General features: G+C 33.7%; 2 protein-coding genes across 2 annotated transcripts; one reads left to right on the top strand and one right to left on the bottom strand.

Annotated features, from left to right (window-relative positions):
* The first annotated feature begins 13,815 nt into the window (after positions 1 to 13,815).
* LOC105129876 (mitochondrial outer membrane protein porin 2-like) lies at positions 13,816 to 15,026 on the top strand. Its single transcript, XM_011032119.1, has 3 exons — positions 13,816 to 13,932; positions 14,309 to 14,486; positions 14,665 to 15,026. The coding sequence occupies exons 1-3, from the start codon at positions 13,816 to 13,818 to the stop codon at positions 15,024 to 15,026; spliced, it is 657 nt and encodes a 218-aa protein (XP_011030421.1).
* Positions 15,027 to 17,071: 2,045 nt separating this feature from the next.
* Positions 17,072 to 18,655, bottom strand: LOC105129807 (mediator-associated protein 1-like). Its single transcript, XM_011032039.1, has one exon. The coding sequence runs from the start codon at positions 18,482 to 18,484 to the stop codon at positions 17,342 to 17,344; it is 1,143 nt and encodes a 380-aa protein (XP_011030341.1). The 5' UTR covers positions 18,485 to 18,655; the 3' UTR covers positions 17,072 to 17,341.
* Positions 18,656 to 19,048: the final 393 nt, after the last annotated feature.

The raw sequence follows: 19,048 nt of genomic DNA, 5'->3' as shown, positions 1-19,048 counted from the left end.
TTCCACCAGAACTCAGTTTTACAACAACAACACAAGCTTAAAACAAACCTTCGAAGTGTCGAACCTTGACGCCAATGTTCCTTCTTTCAATTTTTTTTTTTTTATATATAAAATAAAAGCCAATATTTCAACTGAAAATAATAACACGTTACCCTCTCAAGAGATTAAAAAGTCTTTATTTTCCTTTTTGGTAAGCACATATCTAATTTATCGCGTATCCTGTTAACTCACCTCAAACTCACATAATGCGCGATCGGGTGTCAAAGTGATTGTATAAACGACTCAAGAACTTTCAACTTAGTTAACCAAACATTTGTTTAGTGAGGAGCTTCTGGGCTAGCAAGAATTTTATAACGAAACCTTCCATTCTGCCGCTTCTAACCTCCCCCTATGACTAACAAAACTCTAAATAAAAAACATGGGTGTCTCTAACATCAAGAGATCGCAAGAAAAGAAGTTCCCATATGGTATTGCATTTCATTTCAAATGGGAGTTGGTTAAAAATTAAAAAAAAATATATATATTATATTTTTGGATTGTTTTTATGTAATTATATTAAAAATAATTTTTTAAAAAATAAAAAAAATATTATTTTAATATATTTATAAATAAAAACTACTTTTAAAAATAACCACTAACATACTCCAACAAACAAAAACCGAAATTCTAGATTCCTCTCCGACTTTGTAAAGCCTGCAGGAGGTTCTTTTTTAGTTTCATATCTTTTGTTTTATCAATAATCTCATTCTTCCTATTTGCAAGCTTTCTGGTTGTATACCATATTGTTCTTTGCTTTCCTAATTTCTCTCTCTCTCTCTCTCTCTCTCTCAAGTCATATTTATGGCAATGAATTTCCCGTGTATTCTTTTCCATTTGTTTGAAATACTTAACGAAAGAGATCGAATGACAACTTCAAGACAGATTTCTGTGTTTTTTCTCTTTCTTGAAAATGCTTCAATGGAAGTTCTTCATCACTTGTACTTGAAATGAACGTGGAATCTTCTGTTCTTGAAAAACAAAGGTTAAGAGTTTAAATTTGTAGAAGAGGGAAATGTACTGAAATTGTCGCAGTGAAGAAGAAGATAAACGTTATTATTCTCTGCTAAATAACAACGAATCGTTTCGTCTAAAAACGCATCGTTTAGCCTTAGTAAAACGCTGCACCTCACTCACTTCCTACGCGTCGTTTTGTTTAATGTTTCAGTTTTTTAGTCATGCCACGTGTGTGGAAAGAAGGCTGATTTTCTTTCTTTCTACTAGAATGCTAATTAAGATGTTTTATATGCAACAAATTGAAACAGAATGCATGATTATGAAATGATGAAAGAATTAATGATCAATTAATCAGAGTAATCCCCTTCCCTATTCCTCTCCCTCTCCCTCCTCCTTTTACATGATTTCAATACAGACACCATTGCAGGACACAACCAAATCCAACTTTTATATTTGGATTAGTACTTCTAAACTATATTCAAATTGTTCTAATAAGCATTGCTTGCATTAAGTGGCACCAGAGCTACTAATCTTCAAACATAAGCTATAACTCCTAACATCATGTCCCAAGATCTCATAAGGTTGGAGGAATCATTGGAAGCTACAAACAAGAAACAATTATAAAAATATAAACAAGTTATGAATTCATGAAAAGTTATCAAGTTTGTTGATGAAGCTAAACCTGAGAAGCTCAAAACAAAACTCTCTTTATAGAAGTTGCAATATATTCCTAATGAGCCTAACGCCAAGAGTAACTATCAAGCATTCGACCAATAGGATTTTGCTATAAGTTCAGGTTGGATTTTAAAACTAAAAAATTTAAGTTAGTTTTTTATTATCTAAATGTAATAATCTTGTTTTGGCGTTAAAACTTCATGAAACGAAAAGGTGATCAAGAGGTGACTTAAGGTGAATATGTAAAGGCAATATGCTATTGGTTTAGAGATCAAAAAGATCCACTAGAAGATCTTAAAGATTTTAGATAGATTAAACATTTGAAAAGTTACATTAAAATCTTTGGTATATTATAGAACAGGGCTGAAATCAATGATAACCAAGCCTTGGTATTGAAAATGGAAATCAAAGAACTTAGTTAAGATGTTCAAATCTTAGGCCTTAAATGAAGCCTAAAACCTAATACATTTACAAGACAACACTCTAGCCTATAGAAGATCCAACCAGAACTACACCAAATTTATCTTATTAAACACCAATTAAACAACTTAATCCAAGCCTAGCAATGATCAAACACTTTACAAAATCTGACCCACATTGAACACTAGTAATCTTAAACAGCCACAAAACAACCTATTATCCACTCCTAATCCATATTTCTAATGCAAACCTGGTACGAGACCCACTAAGTCTATAAGGAATAAGTAGTTAGATGAGAGAAAAGCTAAGGGATTGTGCTTTTTGTGTGATGAAATGTTTGTGCTAAACCATAAATGTAAAGTTAAAAAATTATATTATTTATATATAGTGGATGATGATGGTAAGGAGGTAGAGGACGACAACAATATTGTTGAGGAAAAACCTAACCCTGAAAAAGTGACCCCTATTATATTTGTTAATACATTGAAAGGAGTTATTGGTTTCCACACTCTCATAATCATTAGTAAGGTGGATAAACACCTGGTGTTTATTATGGTGGACTTAGAAAGTATCCATAACTTCATTGACTCCAACATAGCCATTAAGCTGCAATGTGACCTTACAACAATCAAGCCATAGTAATGGAGGCAACAAATTAGGAAACAATTGTGTACAACTAATTGTAAGAATTTTAAATGGAGAATGCAGGGGAATATTTTTGTAGCTTATGTATTCATTATTGAACTGAATAGTTATGACATGGTTTTAAGTATACAATGATTGGTAATTTTAGAAGACACCGTATCATATTATAAGGAGATGTGTATGTCTTTTAATTGGAAAGGGCAAGAAGTGGTGATTAGAGGGGATAGTCTCATCAAGTTACAAACTATCATATTTGAATAGTTCACTAATCTAATGGACAATTCTACTCAGATAGCAGAGGTTAACTTATACAGTCTAAAGCTAATTTTAGAAGTGGATGGTGAGTTGCATTTAATGTCTTCTATCCTTTCACCTAATGCAAAAGGAAACTTTATTCTAGAACTACTACTAGAAAAATATCATGACCTATTTAGATAATCTAGAAGCTTGCCACCATCAAGGCTATAAGATTATTCAATTTATGTGAATAATAAAGCTCAACCTATTAGTTTGAGGCCTTATATACTCTTTGAACTCTGTAAAGATATGGTAGAGAAGATAGTTTTTGAAATGTTAAAATCTGAATTTATATATCTAAGTCACGACCCTTTTACTTCCCTAGATGTTTTAGTGAAGAAAAAAGACAACTTCTAGAGATTTTATGTGGATTATAAGGCACTAAATAAACTTACGATAAAAGACAAATATCATATATCTTTGATTGATAGTTATTTGAAGAATTAGTAGGTGCACTTGTCTTATGGACAAACTGAGATAATTAATAATTTTTATACTTTAACTAAAACTACTTTTTATGAGGTATTGTATGAGTTCACTCCACCTATTTACATTCCCTATTTCCCTAAATATTTTATAGTAGAGGTTGTTGATAATTACTTGACTACTAAAGAAGAAAGGCTAAAGATAATTAGGGACAATTTACAATCTGTTGAGCACAAGATGGTTCACATGCCAAAGAAAAAGAGAAGTGAAAGGATATTTGAAATAGGAGACCTTGTCAATTTCAAATTGCAACCATATCAACAAAAAACTATAGCATACATAATTTCCCAAAAACTGGCATCAAAAGTTCATACTTGGTTCTAGAGAGAATAAGATTATATACAGGTTAGTTCTATTATAGTGTTGCTTGCAACAGAGTCAACCCTTTGTCTTGTCAGGGCTTTTTCTTTACTTTCTTTCACTTTTTCAACGCTTTATTCAAGAAACTCTCGACGAGTACATTTTACCAGACTTCTTTGCTGCTCTCCGATCTTGATAATGGGATCTCTATCAAATTTCAGTTAAAGACTTTATAGTAATGGTTTGTTATTTTTCAACTTTTGTAGACATTCTAAGCTACAAAATTAATCTCTACTTTAGCATCTCAACTATTAATGGTACTGGATTGATATGTTATAATAATCTCCCTTTACTCTAGTTTACCACAAAAGTAATAGAATTTAATTTTTTCTTATGCCTTTCTTCCCCCTACCGTTTGTCTCAGATTCTCTACTAGAAAAGAAAATATTTCTTGTTATATATTCTAAGATGAAATTTGACATATCGCTCCCATATTATGATTAATCCTTCCATGTAATGCCATGTATTGATGAGAAATGAATGGCTTTCATGTTGGTTATTGGGTTAGGCCTAGTCCGCCACATGGAGGATGAGCCTGGTCTAAGTTATTAGAGGAGTTACTAAAGAAAGTAACTGTCTCCTCTAATCATATATAAAAGGACATAAATCATATGAAAGTACATAAATTTTTATTATTGAAAGAACACAGTTCTCTCCTTTTCTTCTTCCATCTTGACTTTCTACATTGACTTGACAAAATTTACAAAGATGTTTGTACTATGGAATATCACTTTGATTCTAGTAATTGAAGTAGCACTAAAGTAATTGATCCAGGAATAGGAAAGCGAAATATTACAAGTAAGTTTTCCTTTCCGTTCTATAATGGTATCAGAGCCATGATTTTTAATATTGCTTTTATATAGTATATTTATTATTATATGAATGATAGATGTAAATTTTGTGTTAAAAAATTACTTCCATTGAGAATTTTGAATTTACAAAATTTTACAAAGTAATTTATTTATGATTTTTTCTATGTTAATTAGACAAAACCTTCTGCAAAACATTTTGCATGGTGTTTGTATAATTGCTATGTAAAAAAAAAAACCAATTTCAAGTAAATTGGTAATGGAAACTACGAATTTCCATTTAGCTACATGAAAATTGCCATTTAGCTGTTGAGAAATATAATTGCCATTTGGCCGTTACTAAAAAAAAAGGAAAAAGATGTGTACATATATTAAATGCCATTCGACAGTTAATATATATTAATAATTATTAATACATATTAATATTAAGAATAATATTAAGATAATTAATTTTTTTATTAATATAAATTGTCAAATAGTGGTGTCAATTTATTTACTATTAAAATAAATTGCTTAATTTCCATATTTTTTTAACATACATCATACATGCTTTAATTAAATATTAAGTATAATATTTATGTGCTTTTGGAATATTTTGTTGTAGTGGATAAGCAACAACAAATCGATCAACATTGGGATCATTTGTTGGGGTATACCTTTAATCTTGTTCATAAAATTCAAGAGCACATTGATTAGATGTATTGTTGGATAAGTAGACTAGCTATGAGTGGTGTTTATGAATTTTATATGGAACATCAAATATTAATTGTTCTCAATTCTCTGCCTGAAGAATAGATGTTAGTGCGACTATCGTTGGAATATAAGCTGGAATCCTTAGATTTCATCAATCTCGCTGATGAAATGCTGCTTGAGGGGGAATGTCAGTATGCCAAAAAGGGTATACGACACACTGAATGAAGCGCAGGTCGTTTGGATGCTACTGTTAAATTCATTCCATGGTTTGAGCAGAATGAACTTGGAGGAGATGACTTTGATGAAGTGGATGAGGTAATTAGAGACCTTACTTATGTGCCTAAAATATAAAATAATTCTAAAATTTATTATTCTTAATATTGTATTTTAAAAAAAAAAAGATGATTGGTTGTTTAGTTGTGAACTAAACATTTATGTAATTTAAGTTTAATTATATTATATTATATATATATATATATATATATATATATATATGAAAATATCTGCAACCTGATTAGTTGAAGTTGTTAGTTGAAACTAATAACTATAATTTTACAGTCATTTAAATTTTCAATAATAATTAGACTATACAAGTAGAAATTGATTAAATGCTTAACATTCTTTTCATTTTTATTGTATGTGTTAGATTATTATTTATTTAATTTGGAATGGAGTGGCAAAATATGTCAATTAAATTGTACTAGATACTAATAATTGTAATTGCTGTCAATAGAGCTTAATATGACTGCATTTAAGAGTATTATTGCTGATTTGAACCATGGAGACAAACTAAGTGAAAAGAATTACGATGTTTGGCATCGTAAAATTGAGTATCTCCTGAAAGAGTAAGAAATGCTGGAAACAATCACACAACCAATGGCTGAACCTGAGCAAGGAAACATTGTTCAGTACTAGCTTGATATAGAAACATATCAAACATTGAGCAAGGAAACATTGTTCAGTACTAGCTTAATATAGAAACATATCAAACATTTAAATGCAAGGATCGTGTAACTCGTATTTTGTTGTTGAGCAATATGAGAAATGATATTATGCTGTATTTTGAAAAGGCATTGTTCAGCTCAATCTATTTAAGACGCAATAAAGATTCAGTATGGAGGAACCTTCACTACTAGACTTCACCAACTAACCCTTAAATTCAATGGTTATAAAAGTACCAAAATTAAACAATGAGGCAGCATCTTACGGACATGTCTAACATGATCAGTGAATTAAAGGATGCTGGGCATGAGATGACTGATGAACAACAAGTTCAAGTAGTTATCCACTCTTTGCCAAGTAATTGAGAACACATGCATGTTAACCTTACCCATAATGACAACATCAAGACATTTGACGATGTTGCTCATCATGTCGAGCTTGAAGAAGATCGACTTCACACTAAGAAGCCTATAAATGAGGCTTTTATATTTGAGACTAAGATACGTGGAGCATATGGCTCTAAATATAAAAAGGATAAGGCTAAAGGTCCCAAATATGGTAAGAGAGGAATATAAGCAAGTAGTAGGGGGCATAAGCGCAAGCATGGGAAACGCGGCGGTAAGAAAGGTAAGAATATTAATTGTTTTAATTATGGTAAACCTGGTCACTTTACTCGTGATTGCTCTGAGCCAAAGGTAATGTTTAACCATAATTATCCCTCTAACTTATATGTTAGCAGTTGTTTAATGCTTGCTAAATCTATTTCCTTTTGGACTGTAGACTCAGGAGCAACTGACCACATAGTAAGGGATCGAATAACCTTTGTGGAATTTCATCGAATTCCAAAAGGAAGTAGATACATATACATGAGGAATAATGCTTCCGCTACTATGCTTGGGATCGGTAACTGCAAACTAGATTTAAAGGGCGGTCGCATACTTTATCTTCATGATGTACTCTGCACTCTAGAAGTTTGATGAAATCTTATATCTGCTCTTGCTTTACTCCAATTGGGTTTTAATATTGTTTGTCAGTTGTTATCTAACAATACATCTGGATAATATTTTTTATGGTTCTGGTTTTGTATTAAATGATTTTATGGTATTAGACACCGTTAATGTATCTATTAATTATAATGCTTCAATTTATGTTGTTCACAATTCCAGCACTATTAATGATAGTAATGTCATAACTTGGCATTCTAGATTAGGACACATTGGGCAAGATCAATTACATAGATTAGCAAGAGCTGGTCTTTTAGGATCACTTACCATAAAGGAATTACCTATTTGTGAGCATTGTCTTGCTGGAAAAGCAACTAGATTACCATTTGGCAAAGCTAAAAGAGTTAGTAGTCCATTACAGCTTATTCATTCACACATTTGTGGCCCAATAAATGTGAGAGCAAGACATGGAGGAAATTATTTTATCACATTTATAGATGATTTCACATGGTTTGATCATGTTTATTTGATCTCACATAAGTCTGAAGTATTGGATTGCTTCATTCGATACACCAATTTGATAGAGAATAAACTAAATACCAAGATCAAAGCTTTAAGAACTGATTGAGGACGTGAATATCTGTCTGAATAATTTAAAAAGGTTTATGATGAAAAGGGTATAGCTAGACAGTTAACTATTTCTTATACTCCACAACAAAATTAAGTAGCAGAAAGGTGAAATAAAACCCTATTTGACATGGTTAGGTCTATGATGCCATAAGCTAACTTACCAATTTTCTTTTGGAGAGATGCATTGTTAAATGCTGCTTACATACTTAATTGTGTACCCTCTAAATCTGTCTCATCCACCCTATATGAACTATAAAATGGCGTAAAACCTGATATAGGTTATTTCCATTCATGGGGGTGTGTAGCTTATATTCACAATACTTCTCATGAATATGAGAAACTTGGTACTAGGGGGAAGAAGTGTATCTTTATACGATATTCTGAACATTCCAAAGGATTTGTATTTATTGGTGAAAAAGCTGATGGAAGAGTAACAGAGCATGAATCGCATAATATTGTATTTTTAGAAAAGGTTTTTCCAAAAACAGGTAAGGCTGAAATGTTTTTTCAATTATATGAAATGAAATCTAGATTATGGCACAATAAGTCATTCAATAGAAGACTTAGATGAAACTTTTAATCCTTCTAGAAATAGTGGGAGTGATATTTTATCTATTCCTACTCTTATGGAGCAAGATCATGAGCAATCTCAACCTCGAAGAAGCATTCATGAACCAATTCCTCATCATCGATTTGAGATTGAGGGGGAAGCGTTCATGATTGCTCCAAAAGATGATGAAAAATCTAAAACATTCAGTCATGCTCTATATAGTCCTAAAGCAATTAAATGGATTAAAGCTATGGAAGAAGAAATGAAGTCAATGAAGATTAATCAAATCTGGGATTTGGTTGATTTATCGTCAGGATGAAGATCCATTCAAAATAAATGGGTTCTTAAAATTAAACGTAAGGTGGATGGGTCAATAAAACATTATAAGGCTCGACTAATAACGAAAGGCTACACTCAAGAAGATGGAATTGATTATGAAAATACATTCTTACCAGTCGTAAAGATTACTTTAGTTCGTCTCATTTTAGCTATAGTTACACATATGGACCTAGAGTTATATCAAATGGACGTTAGAACTGTGTTTCTCACTGGAGAACTAAATGAGGAGATCTATATGGATTAGCCTTTAGGATTTAAAACTAAAGGACAAGAGTGCAAAGTTTGCAAGCTTAAAAGATTTATATATGGTCTTAAGGAAGCCTCTAGACAACGGAACGTTAAGTTTCATCAAGCAATCCTTAAGGATGGTTTTACAATGATGGAAGAAGATTATTGCGTGTATTTAAAATGTTCTAACAATAGTTTTATAATATTATCCTTATATGTTGACGACATCTTAATAGCTAGAAATAGCAAAGAGATGATTGATACTACTAAAAAGTTGTTATCATCAAACTTTAAAATGAAAGACATGGGTGAGGCCAACTATGTTCTTGGTGTGAAAATTATAAGAGATCGCTCTAAAAGGCTTTTTGGTTTAACTCAAGAGACTTACATAAAAAAAGATATTAGAGCGCTATCAAATACAAGTTAGCAAACCAATAGACACCCCTGTTGATAAAATTTTGAGCCTAAACTGTGATATATATCCCAAGACTCTAGAAGAAAAGGAGAAAATATCCAGAGTACCTTATGCAAGTGCTGTAAGTAGTTTGATGTATGCAATGATGTGCACACGTCTCGATATATGCGATATTGTTAGATTGTTTAGTTGATATCAATCAAACCCTAGTCAGAAACACTAGATGACAGTCAGAAGAATTCTACGATATCTGAAAGGAACTTCAAATTACATGCTATGTTACTAAGGAAAGAAAGATTTGTGATTGATTGGTTTCTCTAATGCTGATTAGGGAGGAGATGTCGACCAATCCAAATCAACTTCAGGATGTGCTTTCTTGCTTAATGATAGTGCAATACTATGAAGAAGAAAGAAACAATCCTGCATAGCTTTATTTACTATGAAGGCTGAGTATGTAGCTTGTTCTGCAGCAACACAAGATGTTGTTTGGTTAAAAAATTTCTTATATCATTTGAAAATTGTTAAATTAGCATCAAACCAAGTGACAATTTACTATGATAACACTACTGCAATAACTGTGGCTAAAGATCCAAAATACCATGGAAAGACCAAACACATCAAGATGAGATATCACTACATTAGAGAAGCAATTACTGAGCAAGATGTGATCCTAAAACACATTTCTATAAATTCTATGGTTGCAGATCCACTCACAAAACCAATAATAAGGGATGCATTTGTTAGACATGTGAGATCTCTTGGCTTATGTAGAATGTAATTAGTAATATGATTAGTTTTAAGGATCATACAAAAGCTTATAATGATTAAGTAATGGATAAATGCCATTAGAATATCATTTTATTCATTATTTGTTTCATGAATATATTATGAGTATCGTATAGTATCATTTTTTATAGTATGTCGATAGACTTTGATTGGCTCACTCACATGAGTAATCACCTCTAGCATTTGTAAGGTGAGTAGAGATGATACTATTTGAGTTTTAATGTTCAATAAGCGATTAGGGCGCAGTGGGAGCAATTTTAATTCAAAATGATTATTAAAAAGTCACCTTGGCTAGGACCAAGATGAGGTTCTTAAATAAAAGAATTGGCATGAATGAATTCCCGCCATTTATATGTCTATTATAATTGAAGCCGAGTATAAAATTATTTATCTACTACTAATGAAAAATGAGCAAATGAGAATTTCTTATTTGAAGTCTATATTTTTAGCAATAAGACTAAGACTCGTATAGTGTATTTCCTCTAACAAAAAGAGCAACGACATACACTCTTTGTCTTAAGAAAAGAAAAGAGTAAGCTCCACTATAACATGTATTACATACTACATGTGCTAGCGACCATTACAGGAATAAAGAATGGATCCCTGCTTTTTTATTATGTGAGTCTTGAAGATCATATCTAAGATCTCAAAATCTTACCCTTTGTGACTTTTGATTATATTATGAGGTGATGTATTAATGATCACTACTTCAGGAGTATATCCTAGAGTCATGGAATGATTCGACTTAAAAGAATACTCTTAGGAAAGTAAGTTAATTCAGATTTGATTAATATGAGAGCAAAAGAAAAAATAATTTTAGTTCTACACCTTTTACTTGTCTTTACCGGTCAGGATCATATCACTTGAATAGATTTGATATAATTTAGAATACTTGTAATTGTAAGGATGGATTGAGTATGAAATTCTTAAAGGATTGAATTATATTCAGTCATGTGTAACTAAAAATGCTTGGGGTATATTAGTATACTTTAAGGAATAATTAATTATGAGGTTGATGTCTCCTATATAGCCTGTATTAGGTTTATATATTGGAGCTCCTTTCACTGTGTGTTTCAGGTCGCACAGTCCGATCGTCAAGTATGAAATTCTTGTACAAGTTTGAAGTATAATATATTAGAGAGATTCAATCCTTCATGGGCGAGTGAGATATGTTGGTTATTGGGTTAGGCCTAGTCCGACCATAGAGGATGAGCCTGGTCCAAGTTATTAGATAAGTTACTAAAGAAAATAATTGTCATATATAAAATGACATAACTCATATGAAAGTAAATAAGTTTTCATTATTGAAAGAATACAGTTTTCTTTTTTTTTTCTTCCATCTTGACTCTCTGCATTGATCTTGATAAAATTTACAAAGATATTTGTATTGTGGAATATCACTTTGGTTCTAGTAATTGAAATAGTACTGAAATAATTGATCCAAAAATAAAAAAGCGAAATATTACAAATAAGTTTTCTTTTTCGTTCTACATTTCATTTTCCAGACTGATGCTTCAGATGCTGCTGGCAAGAAAGCGCTAGGCTTAATAGCAGGTGTTGCAGCAGAATAAAATCACGAGGACATTCATGCTTCTGTTAAGGTTGATGTTTCTCTTACTTTACTATTATCTATCATTAGTAAGTTGGAGGATCATGAATCATGGATGATCTAATGATGATTAAGGCAAGGTTTGATAGACGTGGGAAGCTGGCTACTCACCTGCAGCATTAAATCAAACCCAGGAGATACGATACAATTTCTAGTGATTTTGACCCTAAAGCCCTTGACAGGATTCCTGTCATAAAATTTGATCTCTCTCTCTCTCTCGTGCTCTGAAAGGTTTATCAATTTCTCAGCTGTGTGTCCAGATGATGGAATTCTGGTCCTTCGTTACCTTCTGCTGGTGCTTTGACACAAAGTCAAACAAAGATACACTGCTTTTATCATGCGCAGAAGATATATAGTTACCGGTAATGGAGGCTAAAACTGGCCTTTCCATTGTCTTTTGTCTAGAAATCCAAGAGCTGAAAAGTCCCTATGACCATTTACCTCAACCTTGATTCACTTGAGCAGTCAGTTTGCCTTGTCAAGTAATCGTATTTTTAACACACACAGACACACAAGCTACTTCTTCACAATACAAGCAAGGAGCCTGACGGTTGAAGCTTTCTAATTCAACAGTGATAAAAATTCTAATATCCTACAGAAACTTGGGTGATAAGTAATTGCTGTAAACATGAAGTAGTCACATTGCAATGTGATATCATATTATTTCCAGAAAAAGAAACAATAAAATGATTCCTGAATCTACCTGATGCACAAAAAGAGGAGGGTGAAAGGAACTGACGAAGCGGTCGCTTTCTCAATGCAAGACACCTTCACATTTAATGGCTGACTGTTGTTAAAGATTTTAATATTTTTTTTATTTATTTCTTGAACATTTTAGGAAGTTTTATTTTTAAAAAATAATTTTTTTGGGTATAAAGTAATAAATATTTAAACTAATGCAGCATTCTTTTTTCTTTTTTGACCAAAACTTTAGTTACATTTGTTTCTCGAGGAACTTCTTGTTTAGCGAGAAGTTCATAGAGAATCCTTCTTCATTCTCTTACCTTCACTCTAAACCGAAACATAAAATGAACAGCTCTGATCATCAAGAAAGCGCAAGAAGCAAAGAAACCGGAGGTCCCAGACTCTTCTCTGACTTTGGAAAGCTTGCATATGGTACTTTTTAATCTCATGCATCATCTTGTTTGCAAGCTTTCTTGATCTGTATCTTCTTTTCTCTCAAGTCAAACTCGTTTGCATTCTGATTAAAGATATTCAGTGCCAACTTTAAAGAAAGATTTTCTGTGTGTTATTCCTTTCTTGAAAATCTCCAATGGAGCTTCATGTTGAATCAAGAAGCAACGAACAAAAAAGTTTCTTTATCTGTTTCTCTTCTTGAACATATCATCCCTTTGTCTTGCAGGGTTCTGTTACGTCTAACCATTTTTTTATTCTTCGTTCTATGAATTCTGAGGTAGAGACTTTATGGGTACTTTTTCTGCCAACTTCTTAATGATTTGTATTATTTTTTTGCAGACCTCCTACGCTACAGAATTAATCAGTATTTTAACATCTCGACCAGTAGTGATATTGGATTGGTATGTTGTGGATTTTCTTAAGCTTAGTTGCCACCATAGTAACAATATTCAATTTCTTTGCTCTGTCTTTATATATATATATATATAGTTTTTTATTATCAAACCCTCCCTTTACATTTTTTTCAAATTGTCTGCAAGAAAGAAAGAAATCACTTGTTATTCTAGATGGCACGCTATGATTTCAATCCTTGTAATGTTGTTGATGAAAAATTGAATATGTTCGCATTTCTTCAGACTCTTACTCCGTATGCTGCCAGACACAAGAAACTATCGAAAGCAGGTGTTATAGCAGAATACAATCTTAAGGATACTCATGCTGCTATTAAGGTGGATGTTAATCCGGAATTGCTGGTGAGTTTGTGGATTGGTACTCAGCTAGCTGTTCTTTTATGCTTTATATTATGCATTACCTATCTGATGTCTTTTGCATAATGACAGATTTCAACAACTCTCACAATGAGCAGAACATGGCCATTCATGATGAACACGGTTTTGGTGAAATTTCCAGAATACAACTCTAGAGAGGTAAGGACAGTTTTTGGGCTTTACCTGGAATTTGGTTCTCATGTCAAGGTTACTCAGATTCAATCAAGATAAATGAAAACCTGCAGATAAATGACTAATCACGAGTTCGCATTTTTATGAGAACCATAGAAGATGATAAGAGCATTGAAACATCTCTGGTCACTTGTTAAACCATGATCTAATCTCAAAATCTTGCAATTCAAATGAAGCTATTCCTAACATGATGTGCAGCTTACAGTCTGCAATTCCTTCAATTATGGTAGAAATAAGATAAACCTCAGATCCCAACAAACAATCTGCATTTTATACTTTCTCCTTATGTCTGATCAATTGAATCAAGCCCTCTTTGCTAATCTCATATTGTTCAAACGCATTTTCAGTGAGAAATTTAGTCGTCTCCTCTTCTGGTTCATTGCGTGTGCAGTTTCATATTCTGCATGAGGTTCAATACTTCCACGAACAAGCTGCTTTAGCCATGACACTCCCTTTGGTTCGCTCCCCTCTAATTCAGCTTTCTGCAACAGTTGGTACTGCACACCTTGCATTTGGCATGGAAACAATATACAATACTAGCTCTAGACAACTTCTCATGTTCGATGCAGGCATTAGCATGACAAGCCTGAATTGTGATGGGTCAATTATATTGTAAGTTAATTTACCTGCACTTATGAAAAACATGAATGGGCATTCCTAGATAAACTCACTACATATTGTAGATAAACACCTGCTAATTTTGTGACTGCATGCTGGCTTTAGTATTATGCTTTGTTTCCTCAACAGTCAGTAGTGAAGGAAGAGACTTGAAAACAACTCATTCTGCTTTGGGACTTTTCAGGGAGAACAAGGGTGATTCTCTAAGGGCTTCTTATATCCATTATTTTGATCATGAGAGGAAAGTCGCAGCAGCAGCAGTGATCGGCTGGACGTTATCAAGTAAGGAGAACGCTTTTGCAGTTGGAGGGTCATGGATTATGGATGACCTAACTACGATTAAGGCGAGGTTTGATAGTCGTGGGAAGCTGTTTACTGTCCTCCATCATAAAATCAAACCCAAGTCATACTTTACAATTTCTGGTGAATTTGAACCCAAAGCCCTTGACAAGACTCCAGAAATCAGATTAGGTCTCTCTCTCGTGCTCTGAAAGGTTTATCCATTTTTTAGTTGGGTTATCCAGGATTCTGATCCATCATTAATTGGTGCTCTGCAAGAACGGCGATGAAGATTCATTGCTTTTACCATATCGAGACCATATACAGCTACTAATGCTGGAGGCATAAGCGGGCCTTTTCATTGTCTTGCTTTTAGAATATCAACAGCTCACAAGAAACCATAAACAGAAGATCTTAATAAGTATGATTCAAGGAAGAAAATTCATTTCATTTCATACACCAATCAAACCTAGTTCCTTTCAGAATCGACACCATCCCATTCTCAACAAGACAACGTTTATTTATCACTTTGGAGAAGAAAATCAACTGGCTTTTTTTTTTTTTTTTGACGTGGTACTTCAGAAAATCAACTATAGTGGTTTCTCTGCTTGTTCTATCGTAAGTAGAAATTGTGCCAACTGTAACATCATCTAGCTGAAAAACCAAAGATTTCTGAGCCCGTCCCCTTTCCTGGTTCAATGGAACTGCATATTGCATGAAGTTCTTTGTTTTCGCTTGCAAAAGGGCATGCATTGAAGGGATTGACAAATAAAGAAGAAGTGGAATTTCTGCATGCTTTGTTTTGCCAACACAAATTCTGACTATTTTGACTCTTCAATAAACTCTTAACAAGTGCATTTGCTGCTTTGCGGATTACTTTTAGGCATAGTGGTTTCCTGATAAAGCATGCCATTGATTCTGCATGGAGCTGCTTCCCACGCCTTGCTACGGCAGCATTATTTTCATATAACTCAAAAAACTTTCCAGCAAGCAAACAAGTGAAGATAGAATTCAACAAGACAACATATTAATACAATAGCAGAACTACAGTGAAGCAAACCCACGAATTATATATCATAGATAACATATCCTGTGTGGAGTGGACATTATCCTGCATAAGTTTTGATATGCCAAAAATACTCAGATGTTACGCACCGATTGCCCTGGAGCCGATAGTTTCCATCATCTACCAAGCTTGTTTTCAAGTTCCAGAGTACTCGAGGGTGATAACATTCCTATCAGTGTGTTATCAATATTGATATCTGAACTAACATATTCATGAAGTTTTCGAATCTGAAAGCAACTCCATAAGCAAATAATAGACGTTGAAGAAATTAGGAAGTCTTCCGGTTACACAACCCAGAATCAGACCAAGGCAGCCACGTCATTAACTAAAAACAAAAGCTTCCAAGGTTATATCCTACCAAGCTACCCTGGATTAGAGTCAAGAGAGTGCCAACGGGTTTTAGCCCAAAAAATTTGACTGCAACCTGAAATTTGAAGTATTGAAAACGTGCAAATTTTTTTCAGTGGGGGTAATCACATATACACATTGTTGTTATCCAGTTTTATTAGGTAGTGTTTGGTTATTATTTACATGGAAAAAAAGTTAAACTAGGTTTGAACTAAGAAGATTCCCTTTGTACTGGTTGCTTTAGCATTCAAGAGAACATTTAATCCCAACATTATTTTTAACATCTACAAGGTTTTTTTTTTTTCCCTTTTTTGAAGAATGATTTAAAGGGTTTGCGGATGAGATGCATGATTAATTTCCTCAAGTATTCAATCTGCAGCCAAATGAGCTGTTTTTCAATTGCCCATACATTGCTTCAGTTTCAGGAGGGGTAAAAAACCAACTTGTAATTTAGTTTTTCTTTTTTTAACCATTGACAACCATACTGCACCAAATATGCATCAAACAACAAAGTCAACTATCTACTTCCAATCATACCTAGTAGACGGCGATTGGAACAAGGATGGATTGACCACATCAGAATGTTTCCTTGAATTTATAAATTTAAATGTTAAAATTATGTGCAATTTCTTGATGCAAATACAAGGTACGTTCATGAGTTATAATTTGGGTAAACCTTTCAAAATGTGAGATGATTTTCACATAACCACCAAACTAAACAGTGACAACACAAATTATTTCCCAATAAAAACTGGTGCAGAACAACACACCAAATCATGAAGGATGAACATCAAATTGTTGATGTTAATCATGCTATGATTCCAAAAATTGGAAACATTCCACTAATCAAACACAAATAACTAAGAAATAAGAAAAAACAATAAAGTATGTGCTGAAATGAGAAATATAAAATATTATATCCACTAAATGAGGGTTAAACCTTGAAAACAAAATTCAGCACAACAAAAGCACAACGATAACACTATCTAAGAAACTACACATTGCAGATTTAAAGCTAATTACGAAAACTAAACAAAAAGTAACTACTAACAAGACCATTTACGTAGACAATAACCCCCACCCCACCCCCCAACATGTTCCTTCTCGGCCTCCCTAATCCTTTTCAGCTTTAAAAGCTGCCAGCATTAACTTCGCCTGTTCTCGTATTAGTTCGTTCCGCTTCAAAAACAGCTCCAACTCAGCCACATGCAACTTCCTCCACTCCTCTTCCATTTTCTCCTTCTCGGTTCCATGCACGAAATTCAGTCCCATCCTCACAACATAATCCTCCATTCTTTCAACACTCACACTGCTGTCAAACTTCAAAACTCTTTTGACACTTGAACCTCTCCCCATGTCGACTTCCACTCTGTCCTCTTCTCCCACATCCATACCCAACTCAGACTTAGATGCTTCTAGTTTCTTCGCATTCCCTGTCTTATTATTATTACTAGTATTACCACTATCATTTTTCCTCCCATTAGCTTTAATACTCCCATCGCTGCCCCAAATACTTTTAGACAAATCAAACCCCTTTTGATCATGTGGTTTACTGAAAGTCTTATTTTCACCTTTTTTACCTTTCACATGATTCTCAAATTTCTTCTTTAACCTAGAAATCTTATCCTTCAATTGAGTCATAGACACATCAAAATGCAAAGACTTCTTGATAAAATCATAAAAAGCATTCATATCCTTTGATGGGTCACAACCCTTCTTTGCAGTAAAATCAATTATACCTCGCAACAGTGCAATCTCATCATCCTCGGTCCACAACCTTTGAAAGAGCTGTTTTTTGGAATCCTCGGGCTTCTCAGGCTCGGGTTCCTTGTGCTTAGCCCGTTTAGAGTCTTCGCGATCAGTCTCGTTAACTCTCTTCAAAGCAGTTGTTTTCTCCGGGGTAGCAGCTGTGGCAGGTTTCGATCTGGGTTTCTTGGATGCTGCTGATGCCGCCTTTGGTGGGGTCTCCTCCATGGGCTTAGACGTTATAGGCTTGACTATCTGGTCGGGTTCGGACTCGGATTCGGATTCCGACTCCGAATCAGATTCAGATTGTTGAGTGGTGGTTTCGGTTATCTTGTGAGGTGGGTTTTGGGTATTGTTTCGTGGTTGTGGAGGAGAGGGTTGTCTTTGTTCACCATCAGATTGTTGTTGTTGTTCTTCTTCTTCCTCAGTGCTGGAAGAGTCTTCCTCCTCTTCTTCTTCAGAGATAGGAGAGGGCGGGTCTTCAACAGGAGGAGGGCGTTTAGGTGCCATGGAGAGAGTGACAGGGATTGTTTTTAGGGTTTTGAAAGAAAGATAGTTTGATTCGCAGCAGGAGCAGAGCAGAGCAGAGCAGGGAGGGGAGCGTTCGAGGGAAGGTAGAAGAACCGTCCTGAAAGAAGGCCTATACGGTGACTGCCGGTTTCCTTCTTGCTTTTGGATTCCTCACACGACCCTCCGGATATTATAAAATAATATTCCCAGTCGCGCTGAACGGCGTCGTTGGGCGCTTCGACTAACCTTTTGTTCTGATTATTATTATTTTTTAATATTAACATGGATATCCATACTAATTTGTATATATATTTTTATTAATTATATAAATTTTTAATAATTCTAAAATGTATAATATTTAAAGCAGTAATTTTTAAAAAATAAACCTAATGAGGCACTTACCTTCAAAGTTATGATTATTTAAAGAATAGCCTTCATTGCTATTCTCACTTTCCATGCAATCCAGTTGTCCTCTTCTATTTAAATCCTCAAATCATTGGAAATATACAGAAGCCTGAAAATCCATGGAGGACCCATCCTATTATAACTTCACTAACTAACTAA

The sequence above is a fragment of the Populus euphratica genome, unplaced genomic scaffold (genome assembly GCF_000495115.2).
Source record: "Populus euphratica unplaced genomic scaffold, PopEup_1.0 scaffold34.1, whole genome shotgun sequence".
Taxonomy (NCBI): Eukaryota; Viridiplantae; Streptophyta; class Magnoliopsida; order Malpighiales; family Salicaceae; genus Populus; species Populus euphratica.
Note: the sequence above shows the minus strand (reverse complement) of the source record. Positions and strands in the feature narration are given on the sequence as shown.